Consider the following 15,076-nt stretch of genomic DNA (forward strand, 5'->3'; position numbering starts at 1 on the left):
TACAAGAGGAGAATTCACCCACTTGCTTATGCCTCCACCGTGAGGGTGCCATGGGTGGGCAGGAAGGCAGTGGTGGTGGAGGAGCAGCAGCTGGCCTTTGCTATGCTGGCTACACAGCACCACACCGGGTGTGGGTGTTCGCGCTGGAGTCCTGGGAGCTTGTTCCCATAGTGTCAAGAATCCTCAGTTCTCACTCTCAGTCTGATGGGATTCTTCCTCCTCCTCTTTTGTTTCTCCTTTTCCTTTGATATGCCTTCTCTTCACTTTCACTGGCCCACACAACAGTGTTACAGATGTGTGCCATTCCTCCTATGCACACAGACACAAAAGGACAGCCCTTCCCCCCCCCCCCCCCCCATCTACTTTGATCTCACTGTATGTATCTGTATTACCTCCACCTCCAACACTGAACCAGTATCAGTAAACACCTCCCATGGCCAGACCACAAGATACCGAGGAACGCAAATCAGCCTTTGATCTCATCGCTTTCTTGCAGAGTTGGAGCACTCTTCACTTTTCTGAGCAAGGGTGTCTGCGTTTGCATAGAGGTATGCGACCACAACCATACACCCAGGCCTCAAGCTTCTCTTGAACACGGCCAGCCTCTAAATATGGCACAAGGATCTGCCAGTGGGGAAGGCCTCCTGTGCAACCCGCTCTGGGTCAAGATCTGTCTCATCTGTTCGTGAGCTTAACTCTCTCTCTTTTATAGAATTACTCCATCCTCAGCGTCTACTGTTTTTTCATCCTCCAGCCCCATTTCATGGACCCAAGCCAGCAGTCCAAGAACTCTTCTTCCTCACTTTACATCTTGAGCAAAGCACACAGTTACCAAGCAAGACGGCTATATGTAGATCCATCACCCCAGACAGACAGGGCAAGACCTCCTTCTTATGAAATCTGCCTCCCGCTGAGATCCATTCTGATGAAGAAATCTTTACATAAGAGTGAAGAAAAAACCCAACCGCATCACAAAAACCCAAACCAAAATACCCCCCTCCCCCCAAACCCTGAAAGGTGACCCTCATTTTAGTTACGTGGTCCAAATCAAGGATCAGTTAAAGACTGTTTTCTTCATTTCAGAATGAAATTTCTCTTCAGGGCAGAGAAAAACTGAAACATTTATCTCACAGACAATCTTGGGTTTGCTGGTAGTTAAATGATCAAGAAACGACTGACAGCACCTCTAACATTCCCTCTTCCCTCCATAACAATCCTTTTGGAAGCAAGAGTGTTAACACTTGAAAACAGATTTACACTTCAGAAAAATAGGTGTCTGATACAAGAGTAGAGAGCAAATGCACAGAATCCCCATTGCTCAGATTAAAATCACACAATATGATTAGTCTGCCAGCTCCTGAAAAAAGAAAAAAACCCACCCAAACTGTATTAGATAAAATAACCAGCGGTGTTTCCTCTCAAAGTGCAGAATAGTAACTTCCAGTCCTTTTGACCCAAGCTGAGGCTTGCATGCCCTGGTACTTCTGATAAATGAGGAACAAGACAAGCTGAGCAGTTATGCCTTATCTAAGTCAGAGATAACTAATGACTCTAAAAAAGCATCATATCAATACATATCAGCAGCACAAACTTCATTTACTCTCAGATACTGCACAAAAGTACCATATCCCCTCTCACGGGGTTAATACTGACCCAGATGTTGTAGAGAGGGAAAGAAGTTGTTTTAGGAGGAAAGGTGAAAAGTTATTCAACAGCAGGAGAAAGATTATTATCTTGAACCGCCCACTACTGCTTTTTCAGTGATCCTGGTTTTCATCATCATCCTTGTTTCATTTTGTAAAGATTCCAACGTTGATAATAAAGGGAGAAGTTGGTTGGTCCTTATCACACATGATAAAAAAAAATAAAGAAATGATACTAGTAGATATCCCTGATCTTCACGGAACTTGTGACTAGGGCTGTTTGCTGATCCAGCAAACCCAACCTGGGTAGAAGCACCTACTGAAAAAATAACAAAAGGCACAAACGAAAATATGAAAACAGATGTGAGATAAAAATGTCTATTTCTGTGTCATTCTCATTAACAGTATCTCACAGGATCTTTGCCATCACAGACTTACTCATTTTGTCAAAATTTATTTCTTCTAAGACATACTTCTAATATTAAGCATGGAGTAAAGAAATGAGGGGAGTTAAGGCCTCAGAAGTAAACAGTTTAGTCTTGGAACACTGTTTTCTAGTTAAGACATGCCACCCGGTCTGGCTAGAGTTGCAATGATTTAGAAGAAATATGTGCAGAAATTATGGGGTTTTGTGCCCCCCAATGATAAGCAGGAGAAAATATAAAGTTCACAGGAGCTCAAGAATTTAATTTTAAAAAAATCCAACATCTGTTTCTGGTGAAGTTTCCCTGAAAACAGAGAATGATGTGGACATTGGCTTTTCTTTCCCCGAGTAAAATTCCCTTCACACCATTTCCTCACCCTTCCATCAGATTCATGCAATGCTGAAAGTTTCTGAGCTTTTTTTTTTACTTATTATTATTTCATTTAAACAATAGGTTTGGGGCAAGTTGGGAAAAGAGCAGCACCTTTTTAAAAAACCCGGTTGTATGCTATATAGGATAAATAGGTGAGCTTTACAAAAAGTTAGGTTTATATATGTACATATACACACACTAAATGAAATTCGAAAAAAATTGTGAGGGGTCGTTTTCAACACAACGAGGAAGAAAAGCCTTATTTCACAGCAAGCAAAAGCACCACAAGTTGAGATTAGAGTGCACAAGCACATGTAGTGCCGATACCAAACCAGCCTGGGTCCTGGAAGCAGTGTAGCTAAAGCAGCACAAGCCTCCACATGAGCCAACTTATCCCACTCCTTGGCAAAAGCAAGCACAGTCTGTGCTCAGGATGGTGTGCTGTGCAGGCACTCCCACAGCCAGCTGCTCTGCCTGCATCCATTTTGGCTGAAGTTACAAAAAGTAGCAAACTAGTGAGAATAAGAGACCCAAAGCTAAGCTATAGAACTGATTTAGCTACAGTATTTCCATAACAGAGGTTTCTGAGTTCCCCCATGTCTCTTGGGTGCTCTCCTCAGGTAGTGCCTGCTTGGGTCACACAGCAGACAGCTCCCAATTATTTATTATTTGTGAACCGAGGTTCCCACTCCTGCCTACCTGCATCTTTTCCTATGTCTCTTTCACCCCACACCACCGCTCCTATTTCTTCCAGGCTGAGAGGGTAATAAAGTTAGGAAGGGGTATGTACAACTAACCAAGGCGATAGTCAACAACGAAATGAAGCTTAAAAAATAACAGTAATAATAATTCTTAAAAAAAACAACAACAATTTAAAAACCCCTGTTCAAGTTCTGCAGACTTCTGGCAGAGTTTAGTCATCTAGCCCAGAGGTCTTTGTCTTCAGGGCCTGCACGCTAAATTGTCTCAACTGGCAAGAAGCACGCAGGACAAGGTAAAATTCTGACTAAAAGAAAAAAAGTAGTAAGGGTTGGGGAGAGAAGAGGCTATAACATGGAAACCCAGTACTTCAGCAGCAGCACTTATGCCACGCGGTACGCTTTCAAGAGAGTGAATTCCTTTCTGTTGGTGCGAGCCGCCCAGATGAAAAGAGCAGCTGCCATAAACTGCAAAGGTGCTGAGACACAGGCGAGGCAGAAGGACCAGCCGAATTCACCTCTCACATCATCAGGCAGGGGCAGCTTCTTATGGAGCAGCTCAATCCCAGCTACGTAGCAGCCAACGAGGCCCAGTGTACAAAGCCCTGGAGAAGGAAGCAGCAAAGAACAAGCTCGCTGGTGAAGTGCTCTGGCTGTCACTACGAGCTTCTGGAGGAGGGAGGGCAAGTGCTGGATGGCAGGAGACCTACCTGCTAGGAAATGGAGGACTCCAGTGGCAATGGCTGGGTAAAGGCTGCGACAGGCACAAGCACAGAGCCCAATCAGAGCCCCAAAGCACATGAGGCCCAGGCTGACAAAGGGCAGTAGAAACTGCAATCGCCAGAGATCTGCATGTGAAAGAAACACACAAGACAAGCTGTTGAAGATGTACTAGAAACTGATCTTCCCCTACCATCTTACAGTCCTTTCTACTCATGCTGCTTCTGCTTTGTCAGACTTTCTACATTCATAGCTACAAAGGACCAAAGGCTCCACTGAAGTAGGAAGAACTTCATTTGTTAACTCCCAGATTCCTATACTGCATTCATGGGCAAAACCTTTGCTAACACATCTAAGTTTTCCTTTTAAACTTTAACCTACTGCCCGTGCTACTGTAAAAACACAATAAAGGCAGAACAAGATACAGATGCTTTCCTCACCAGTGATTATATTTGAGAAATGTCCTTTCTCTTTTTTTATCCTACTTATTCACCTGCCAGAAGTGAGACACTTACATGTACGATTCAAATCCGTGCCACTATTGTGATTCCCAGGCTCTATGTACTTTTCCATAAACTGATCAGAGAGGGAAAAACTGATGCAGTTTGTAGTCATATCAGTTTCTACAGGGAGGAAAAAAAAATAATATAAAAAATGACCATCAGGTGTCTCCCCCAACATCCCTTTCCCAATCATTTGAGCTGGGAAGCTCCACAGAGTTCCATTTGAGAGAATAGAATTACCTCTCAAAACAGATCTGTAAGATGCCTTACCATAACGTAGTTAGTGTAACATGGTTACTGCAACGAGGGACAGCATTTAAACATACAGAATCTTCAAGCCTACCTGGGTTTTCCAGAGAACTGTGCCACGCTTGACAGACTGGCAAAGAAACATGGTGTATGATGCTCAAATATGTTGTTACACATTCTTGTACTCAGAGTCCCTTAACTAGGCTGTGCTTATCTCCATGGGCAGAATGTGGTATCATACCCAACACTTCATTCAAAAATTGGATAGAAAGGACAATCTAAAGAACAGAAATATTTCCTTCTTTACACTAAATGTCTCCCCTTTTATCCCTCTGTTAAATTTTGCTTTGAGAATACTATTGAGCAGAGCTGGTTTAAGCGTCCTTCAAAAGTAATTTCATTAGAGAAAAAAAATATTCATGCATGTAATGTTTTTTCTCCAGAAAGTGTTTTGAAAACACATTTTTTAAGAGTGTTCCAAACGAAGAAGGGCTTCACACACACAGTAAGTGTCCAAAATCTACTCTGAAGCAATCAAAATAATTGCCTACCACACTTTTTTAGTGCCCAACCATAGCGAAAAAGAATACACATATTTCATTCTATATCCAGCACTATGGTACAAGGAATCCATAATATACTGAGGCAACAGTGGGACATTTGTGACATGCAACCAAAATGAACAGCTAGCTAAAAGGACCGAGTGCCCCCTTGATAAAGTAGTATCTTTGTCCTGTTGCTGGATCCCAGGACCTCTCCTAAAGAGACAGTGACTGGTAGAGCCACTTTAACTGTACCCCCAGCAGGACAGCAGATACAAAAGAAAACCAAGTTATACCAGAATAAATTCAGATCAAGTATCATGTGTCAAATCCGGAGTCTACAGCACTGACAGCCACAGACCAGTTTGTCTTTTGCTTCTTTAAAAGTTTTGACTGTCTTCATTAAAAAACAAAACCATGTAAGCTAGAAATAAGCCTTCTGGAGGCACAAAGTGTCACAAGTATGTTCTAAGGAATTTAGCACATACCACCCAGGAAGTGTTAATTACTCCAGAGATACCTGGTGGGCTGTACCAGTGAGAGTTTTTGGGTACAGTGATACACCTCCGCCACAATCCAACCGTGCCGTTGCACCGGAAGAGTGCATCTGTGTAGGTCTTCTCATCTGCCTCTTCGCTGACAAATTCCTCCCAGATGCTCCTACCAGCTTCACTAACATTCTCAGCTGGGGACAAGGTGTGGTATTCGTACCAAAAGTCGGTGCCAATTGAAGCTGCCATATAGATGGTGGAGATGAGGCTGAGAACACAAGCAATTACTAGCGCTGTAGCAAATCGGTTATCCATCATGGCGCCCTTGCAGCTGTAAGGAAAGAGAGGGTCAAGTGAGTAACTCCTCTGACAGCAAACGCAAAGTTATCCCAGCAGTGTCAAACTCATGACATCATTCCTCTTATGCAATGTCCCCTCAGGTTACACGTCTTCCTTTTCCAACATGCTGGAATCAAAGGAACGCTGAGCTAGTCAGCATCCACCGGATCCCCGAGTTATCACCCTTCTCCCAGCCACACTGCGCTAGCTGCTCTCTCTGAGACAACTGACAGAGCAACAGCAACTCTGTCCCCAGAGCAGATGACACAGCTCACACTCATCTGTGATCCTGATTGTAGGGAATCACAGAGAATCCATCCACAGGGCCCAGGCATAAGACTTATCTTTCCTTAAGAGATTACCAAGGGTAGGAGTTATTTTTAGCCTGCCATCCCATACGGCTTTCACAGCTTGTGTTTACAGCAAGGATAAGAACTACAAGGTGCCAAAAAAGCTCTTTCAGACTGTTCACAAAAGACAGCCATGCCAAGGTGCTGGAATGCCTTTAGGGAAGCAGCGAAATGTATCTAGGCACTAGACACAGAACATGAAGCACACACTGAAAGACAAATTTGGAAACGACTATAAAAGCTGCAATAACACCACAGTACACACAGTGGTATTTCTGAAGAACTAAACCAACGTAGCAGGGGTGCCCTGCTCCATGGGAACAAGATGACAAGAGCTTCCAAAGCTGAAAGGCCTTCATGCGCTAGCATGAGACTTGGCTCTGGCTCCCTGTATTAGGGGTCATTTATGCCCTCCTTTGCAGGGTTGTGCTCACAAAGGGCGTGAATTCAGGGCCAAAGGAGGCATGGGAAAATAGAGATACCACATATGCTTACGCTTATGACAATACTGTGACTTTAACGAGTAATCAATTGCCAATACATGGAATGTTTTGCAGATAGTGCAATATGTCAGAGGACTCCTCTCAGATGCCAGTTGTTCTAATGCATTTTCTGTGCTTAATTAAATTTATGGATCATGATGAATTAGGCTTGATGCACTTGCCAACAAAAAGGAAAAAAAATATCCCACCAACTGAAGTTCACTCAGCAGCTAGAGCTAGCCTGGTGACACAAGCTACTATCTAATCAGGTCTTGTCTATTGCTTGCTCTACCTCCCTTCTCCCACATACTTTTATCAAAATATTTTGGTCTAGTTTCTTTGCAACTGAATGAACCGCAACTGGAAACACCAAATGCCTTAAACCACAACACTCACAAGGGAAAACACCACTGCTCAAGCCGGACCTGCCAGTAAGAAATTCTGGACTAAGAAACAAGGTGAAAATTAAAGCAGGGAGTTTCAAAGGCACTGATACTTGCTGCTAACAATGCCATTCTTACTTCTTTTTCTTCCCATCCTCTCCTCTTACTTGGTTGAAACTGGCTAACAGGGTTGGGGAGGAGAAAGATGTGCACCCATATCATCCCCTATGCTTAATTTCTATATTAAATGAGGCACGCTCTCTGTAACGTCTATCCTTGAACTGCAGCCTTAGCAACAGGGCAGGACAGGATTGATTTTTGGTGAACTGACAAACAGCACACATTTAAAATACTGCAAAGTTTGCATACCACTACTGTACTTAAAAGTTTACAGCTTGTGGATTATTATTTATGAGCCAAGACAAATACTGAGAGGGTGAAAACACCGTATCTGGGCTTATTTATCTAGCAGACACATATAAAAGCAAATTCTCTGTGCAGCGTTTAACTTCTGGTTGTGTAGTTCCACTTTCCTTTGAGATCCTAGCATCTAGCTCAAGGTACACAGGACACTGGATGAGTAGAATAGGGAAGAGAGAAGGCTGCTGTATAGATCTGACCTCACTGTTCATCCCCACTGAGCTCACTGAGGGATTCCCTCCCTTCCCAAACCTCTCAGAAAACAAACACAGCAAGTGGCATCTCCAGGGCCAAAGCTGTGTTGCCTGGCTCTGCCCAGCTGAGCTCAGAGTTGAGCAGGTCTTCTGGGAACTCACTCTCAGGGCAAGCAAAACAGGCTGGCGAGCAGGCTGGTCTGGATTTTCCACTATGTTGCAGTCACATTCACTGCAAGAGGCACCCTTCTCTGTAACAGACTCCTCTCTTTAGAAAGGGCGCTCTCTGGAAGGAGGAATCACAAGAACTTACAAGCTCCATCCTCAGAATAGTGTTTGGTGAAAAAGAACATAAGCAGGACATTATTGGGCCATTGGCTTGCTGCCATTGCCTTTTAATATAAATGCTTACAATAACAAAGTCAACTTTGTACCTAATATGCAGAAAGAAGAGAACTGGCTCAAAAATCTTACTTTCAGGTACAGCATTCCTGGTGCCAGCTGCAGAACACTGGTGTTGGAAATACTTCTATCAGAGCATCATTAAAACACAGTAACAGGCTTCCAGCAGCCTTCTGTGCATCGGCACACAGTGGACTTAGCAGAGTTGATATCAGCTGGCAACCAAGAGCAGTTCACAAGCAAAACAAAGGGTTAAACATCAAATGATAAATTAAAGTACTGTCCAGTGTTCATTACCCATTTGGTAAAAGGGACATTGCTATCTCCTGATGTTCAAGCCTTATAATGCACAGCTCCAGGATAGGTGGAAAGCAGCTGAAGTGGCTACAGTCCCAAAATCTAGTGGGTGGCTTTGTGTGGTATTTGTCCCAGAAATGGGACACGTGGATTTTGAGTATGGACAAGACAGTGCCAAGGCAAGAGCACACTCCCATTTCCTTATAGTAAAGGTGTCCCCTCCCCCACCATGCTTCTGCTGAACGCTTCCAACTACTTACAGAAAAGATGAACTCTACAACACTTTAGGCAAATTTTGAACTACAAGTTCTTCCCGCCACAGTGTAGTAGACTTGACTACTCTGCCCATCCACTGTAAATATCCAATGCATCTTCATTTACAGTAGACACACCCCTACTTAAAAGAGGTGTCCTTTGCTCTGCTGAAGAAGGAACTATTCTTCCAGCCACAGGCAGAGCTAAATGGGAGTAGTAAGCACACTCAGGAAGAAATAGTTACCAGAGAACACCGTGAAAACAGACACTGCATGTTTGTGAGATTATGCCAGTCACACTTTGCAAAAGGTTCTATGCAGAACAATACGTAGGAGGTACCTTAGAATAAGCTTACCTATGAAAAAATAACATTACTACTACTGAAGATAACCGTAATTATAAAGACATAACAATTGCCAACATATAGAAATACTTTGCCTTTATAGGCTGTCAGCAAGAACCTTCATTGTTTTTACAAAAAGTTTGTACATATGGCACTGTCAGCACATTTTATTCTAACAGTGGAAACTATTTCAAACAAGTTATGGCTGAAACTAAGCTATGCAACAAATATAAGACAACCCAAGGCAGTAGTAAACAAGCATTCAAGCAGAAGTGCTTCACAGGATATTGTAATTATACTCATTTTTAAAAGAAGTGAGAATGTAAAAAGTTCAAAGCACCAGCTCATAAAAGAGAAGGCAAAGGCCAAACTAGCAGCAACATTCAAAGGAATGAGAAGATGCACGCACTTCACAAAAGTGGGGGGTGGGGAACAACCAAAAGAGGGCAAGTCAGTAGAGCTGAAAAAGAAAAAAACACAGAACAATATAAAAGCAGATATTCTGGCAAAAAAAATTAACTGTACAACTGGAGAACACGTAAGTATTTTAAGAAGTTACTGTACTATGGCAGAAGGGAATACAAAAACAGGCATACTTCTATCTTGTTACAGTGATCACTCCCTTAAGCCAACAGTGGGCCACCGCATAAAAAAAAGCTCCTTTTACCTGACATCACAGAAGAAGAAGTCTGGTGTGCTGGCATTTTTTCAGAAAACTTGCTTGCAATCTGACAGCTCTTTGGGAAAGCAGAATAGGCAAAAAGCCTAAGAGAAGGTGTAAATGTGGGTAGAGGGCTGGCTATGGTACTGAACAGGATCCTCCTTTTAACACTCAGGGTAAGGGAGGGTAAGGAAAGCACGCTACCAAACACTTTTTTACCTTCAGAGGTCTTCAGAGTCCCTCAGGACACACAGCTCCAATGATGTGAGGTCACTTAGAGACACAGTGTTGTTTGCAGCAAGCGGAGAGCATGAAATGCAAAGCTCCCATCTGCCCTAACTGTTCCATTCATTCAGTTTCTTCAACACCACCGGTTCACGGAGAGTGATCTAGAAGTAGAAAGCAAAACAAAAAGTTTGAGATCATAATTTTATTTTGAAATTATTTCACAGAAATCTCTGTTTTACTCGTTAAGGGAAAAAAATATTAAAAAGGGCAGGAAAAAACCGACTGCAAAAGCCCTCAGGCCCACAGCACCGTGCCCCACCGCGATCAACCCAGCAGACGGGCAGCACTGGGGCAAGTGACCGTGTGAAGGCCCCCCCCCCCCGGAGCCCCGCAACCGGCCCGGCCGCAGCCGCCCAAGCGGTGCCACCACGCCTCACCCGCCGCCAGCGCCACGCACGGGCCGGGCCGGAGCGACCGCCCCCCGGGGCGCTCCGGCCTCCTCAGGAGACAGCCCTGCGAGGGGCAGCTCCCGCCCGGCAGGGCCGCCGCGGTTGGCAGGCAGCAAGGCCCAGGAGAGCGCCTCAACCCACCGCCCCTCCGCCCCCTCCCGCCCCCAGTAACCGCCCCGGGCCGCGCCGCAGCCACCGCTCACCGCCGCCCGGCGCCCCCGGCCCGGCCCCGCCGCCCGCTTCCGCCCCGCCGTGGCCAGCGCCGCGCCCCGCCGCGCGGGGCACCCTGGGGGATGTAGTTCTCCCGCTCTCTGCCGGAGCGGCCGCGGCTGTCCGGCCCCGCGGCACCATGGAAGCTGTAGTTCGCCTCGCCCCGCCCCTGCGGCGCTGCCGCGGTGCCGCCTGGGAGTTGTAGTTTCCCGCCCTTTCGCGGGCGCCCACCCCTCTCGCCTTTCGACGGCCACCGGCTTCCTCAGTGCCCGCCGCTGGGCAACCCGCCTCGCCTCCTCCCCTCGGCCACCAGTGGGGTGCCCGTGGGGCGCCTGGTGCCTGTCACCTCAACAACACCTGCAGGGCCTGGCTGCTAACACAGACCCAGCTTGGCTCAAACTGCGGTGGCCCAGCCCCACCCTTGATGCCTCAGTACCTGTGTGAGGCGTGGCACTGATTAATGCTGAAATTGCACACCTGCAAAAGATGGGTGCTTGGGAATCAGGAATCATGGTCCCAACCATGGGAGTAGTTGCCATAAGTTTTCACAGAAAACCCAAAATAAACAAACTCGTGTCTGCAATTTCAATTGTTCTGTCTCCCCCTGCGGCCATATGGCTTACATTTCTTTCTTTTTTGCTTGGTTGCTTGTAAAAATGGTGATATGATATCCTGGCTGAATGACTTAAGAAAATACCAGGTAAAGGAAAAAAAAAAAAAAAAGTAGTAAAAATTGCAACAATCAGCAATACTGGCTCCATGCCTTAAGTCAGACATTTCCCCCCAATCCCTGGTACACATACCATACAAATTACAAGAGGACTCTTACAAGCGGTTAACAACTGCCCTGGCTGAGGCACCACCACACCCAGTTTTGATTTTATCAACCTCTAAACCAGCAAACAAATACTCTGAGAAAACAGATTCCCATCCGAGGTTTTCATGTGTCTGAGGAATTCTGGAGAGCAACCTCAACCAACTCCCCTCCCAGAGAAGCCAGGAAGCATTTTTGCAGCAAGGTAGGAAGCTAGGATGGCATAGGTGAAAGCAGTGATATAAGAAATCTCTCAGACTCAGTGCGTGAAAATACTTTTTTTTTAATTTAAAAAAATAATCAGAAATTATACTTAATTAAGAAACCTCTGCCTATGCGCTCCACCTTTCCAGTTCACTGAACCATCTCACCAACACCTCAAAATGTAACAACTGTCTGCAAGGGTGTATTTTGTGGTCTGACTGGGATTTATGCTAGACTGAAATATTTAACATCTTTATCAATGGCCTGGAAGAAAGCAGAGTATCACTGATAAACTTCACAGATGACATGAGGGCTGAGGGAAGGGTAAATAATGACATGGGAGAGGGCACTGGTACAGGGTGACCTGATCATTTGGCAGCAGGGGGCAAGCAAACATGCATTTCAATAAGGTCATCTATGAGCTCATTCACTTCAGAGCAAAGAGTGGAGGCTATACTTACCTGACATAAAACTTTATCCTGGGAAGCACAAAATGAAAAGGACAAATGGGTCATGGTGGATTACCAACCGCCAAGATGGTGCTGTGGCAAAAAAACCCCAACTTTCCTGCAACCTTAGATGGATAAACAGAGAAATCACAAGGACAAAAGAGCTGCTGCAATCACATGTCTAGTTTTGACGTGTCGATAAAGTAGAGAGACACCTGAAAAGGGACGTGAAAATCACCGAGCATTGAAAAAACCTCTCCCAGTGAAATATCACAGAAATTCAGTCAACTTAATTTACTGAAGAGAGAGCTAAGGGGTTGCAAGACCATAAAATACATGTAATAGCAATAGGGAAGCAAAAAATGAGTAATACTTTTTTCAGTATACCTGGCAAAACGATCAGAAGTAGAAAACATTAACAGAAAAAATTACCCAAACCATCTGTATTCTAAGCCATGGAATAAGCAGAATTGGAACCATTTACTGTAAATGGTAGTGAATTACTTAACACTGGCAAGTCTATAGTTTTTTCTCCTACAAGAGATAATCTCATAGAAATTAGAATAAATTCTAGAAAATTTTGCAGCTATTGCTACTTCCATTATTGAATTAGACTATACTGGCCTCTTCTTTATAATCTGTGCTGATCAATATGATGTGTGCAGCTGCTCAAAAACAAACAGAGGGAAGGCATGTGTTTTCATTTTATTTATTTATTTTCCAATATTCTCTACAGATTTCACTTGGCTTGGTTGTTCTGGTTTTCTTCCTGGAAAAAAAATACCCCTTCATCTAACCAGAGTAACCCAATAAAAATGTTACAAAACGAATGCACAGAGTCATTCATTGACAGCACCTATATTTTTTCATTTTCTTTTCGCACCTCCTCAGTGTGCCTCAGCAGAACCACCGGTTGATCAGTTCAGCTACAGAACAGGATCATTTGGAAAGGTTTTCAAAGTAAAAGTTTGCCTTTCTGTGCAAAAATGGTGGCAGTTTGCACATGAAAGCATGAAGGCAACAATGCATACGGCTATAGCTTAAAAACTGTTCCTGCTTCTTGCAACAGTGAAGTTCCTTCTATAGCAGACCTGGATCATGTGCATTAGTTAGTACCTCTAACAGAAGTTCTCAGGAACTGACAGAGTTTAACATCAGCGCTGCAAACAAATCAAACAAACAAAACCCTAACATTTTGCAAAAAATGTGTCATACAAAATTTTTGTCATTGTAGCTCTCACAGTTTAAGAAAATAAGTAAACATTTGTAGGAGGTGGCACCATCTGTATTAAATGAAGTTGATACAGGATGAGAAACAAATGTAAAACCTTCATATATCACATTTGCTTCAGGAATTATTGATTCAGACTTGAAAAAGGTCTTCAAGAGTCTGCCTATTTGTTCCAATACTATTAATTTACTACAATATATTGCCTCTTGCAACAAGTACTCTCTTTGTAATACTAAAAAGGGCAGTTTTAGTTTTGCTATTTCACCATCTATAAGCATTTCCCATAGCCAGAATGAACAAAAAATCCCATGGATTTCCCTCAGACCTCTTTATACAGTCTCCCTGGTTTTATTTCTACCTTCTGTATTTTTCTATCTGTGGCAAAGAACACAGCAGGCTAAGAAAACTCTACCTAATTACAATTACAAAATCTACAATTTTCAGAGAGAAGACCTTCTGATGTGCTTCGGTTCACTTTAGTGATACCCACTTGTTCTCTAAAGTCAGTGGTCTCCAAATCTTTTTATCCATGCACCCAATCAGTAAAATTTTTTTCAGCATGCACTCCTAATACATGTATTTTTTATTAGAATTATACACATGTACTACTGTACTAATATATTACGTACATTATAAAACATAGTAAAAAAGATGAAAAACGATGAGATAAAGAGGAAATAAACACCATTTAAAAATATGTATTAAGTGTACAAAAAATGCTTTCTTCCCGCACTGCACTTTGTAGACCACTGCTCTCAATATGAAACTACTTCAACCTACCCCAATGCATTGTCTCAGTGCCCACAGTTTTACCTGAATCAGTTCTACCCTCTCCTCTTTGTTCAGGGGTGAAACTTCTCTTGGTTAACATTTATCTGCTTACCTCTGAGCCTGCCTTCACCTAGGTTATAGCATAGTAGGGCAGTTTCAGCCAATTTGGTGGGTATTTTTTGTGATTTTTTTAATTAGGTCTGCAAATTTGCATTCCTTACAGAAAGTTTTTAAAACTCAATCATTCAGAAACCTCTACAGTTTCTTTTACAGCCAAATTAACCTCTGTTCCTTCTCAGCATTTATCATAACTAATAATTTACAGATATATAGATAATCTAGATGCCTGTGCCTACGTAAAGGCAAATGTACAAGCTGGCATAAACCCACATTTAAATTATCAGTAAAACAGAGAATGTAAAAAAATCTGAAACAAACCCAAACCCACACCTCGCTACCAGGAATGCTTCAATTGCAGAAATTTGTAAGGGGGTGTGTGCGCGTGTGTGTAACAAGCTAAATCAACAACTCTGCATACTTCCTGTGCAGATAGTTCTGCTGTACATCTCTGATTTTGCCACAAAATTAGAAGGCTACCATAATACATGTACCACAAGCATTACAGAACTGTGAACAAAGGCACAAAATCTTTTCCCTTGCTACTGTTGGAAATACCTCAGCATTTCCTACTGGGAAGATTTAAGGAATGGTACAAACACTGACATGACAAACGCCACAAGCACGTTTGAGAAAGGCAGGACCATCAGCGAAGCATACGCTCTAAAGCAGGACTGGCCAAATACACGGCCACAATTACAGCACCTGTCATCAGCACAGGGTTACAAAAGCTTTAGGTTCATGCTCAGAAAATTTTGTTCAGGAAAAGGGCTTACATGTATGTGGCAAGGAGGAGGAAAGTGCTGTGCAGATCTAGGAGGGGGTTGACTAGAA

General features: G+C 43.5%; 1 protein-coding gene across 4 annotated transcripts; it reads right to left on the reverse strand.

Moving 5' to 3' along the window:
* Nucleotides 1-1,577: 1,577 nt before the first annotated feature.
* On the reverse strand, nucleotides 1,578-10,694 carry CLDND1 (claudin domain containing 1). 4 transcript variants are annotated; one of them, XM_040595592.1, is made up of 6 exons: nucleotides 10,650-10,694; nucleotides 9,989-10,158; nucleotides 5,673-5,974; nucleotides 4,374-4,481; nucleotides 3,849-3,986; nucleotides 1,578-3,743 (listed from the first exon to the last, which is right to left on the reverse strand). In XM_040595592.1, the coding sequence occupies exons 3-6, from the start codon at nucleotides 5,959-5,961 to the stop codon at nucleotides 3,523-3,525; spliced, it is 756 nt and encodes a 251-aa protein (XP_040451526.1). In that variant the 5' UTR covers nucleotides 5,962-5,974; nucleotides 9,989-10,158; nucleotides 10,650-10,694; the 3' UTR covers nucleotides 1,578-3,522. The 4 variants fall into 4 exon arrangements, with proteins under 4 accessions (XP_040451526.1, XP_040451525.1, XP_040451527.1 ...); XM_040595591.1 differs by lacking the exon at nucleotides 10,650-10,694 and adding an exon at nucleotides 10,435-10,567; XM_040595593.1 differs by lacking the exons at nucleotides 9,989-10,158; nucleotides 10,650-10,694 and adding an exon at nucleotides 9,776-9,949.
* Nucleotides 10,695-15,076: the final 4,382 nt, after the last annotated feature.

This window comes from Falco naumanni, chromosome 5 (assembly GCF_017639655.2).
Source record: "Falco naumanni isolate bFalNau1 chromosome 5, bFalNau1.pat, whole genome shotgun sequence".
NCBI classification, from domain to species: Eukaryota; Metazoa; Chordata; class Aves; order Falconiformes; family Falconidae; genus Falco; species Falco naumanni.

What these genes read in the sequence shown, in the direction of transcription:
- CLDND1 (XM_040595592.1), bottom strand. Translation starts at nt 5,961, where the DNA reads ATGATGGATAACCGATTTGCTACAGCGCTAGTAATTGCTTGTGTTCTC. An exon ending in CACGGATTTGAATCGTACAT is followed by an intron (nt 3,987 to 4,373) that starts GTAAGTGTCTCA and finishes TTTCACATGCAG; the next exon opens with ATCTCTGGCGATTGCAGTTT. An exon ending in AGTCCTCCATTTCCTAGCAG is followed by an intron (nt 3,744 to 3,848) that starts GTAGGTCTCCTG and finishes TTCCTTCTCCAG; the next exon opens with GGCTTTGTACACTGGGCCTC.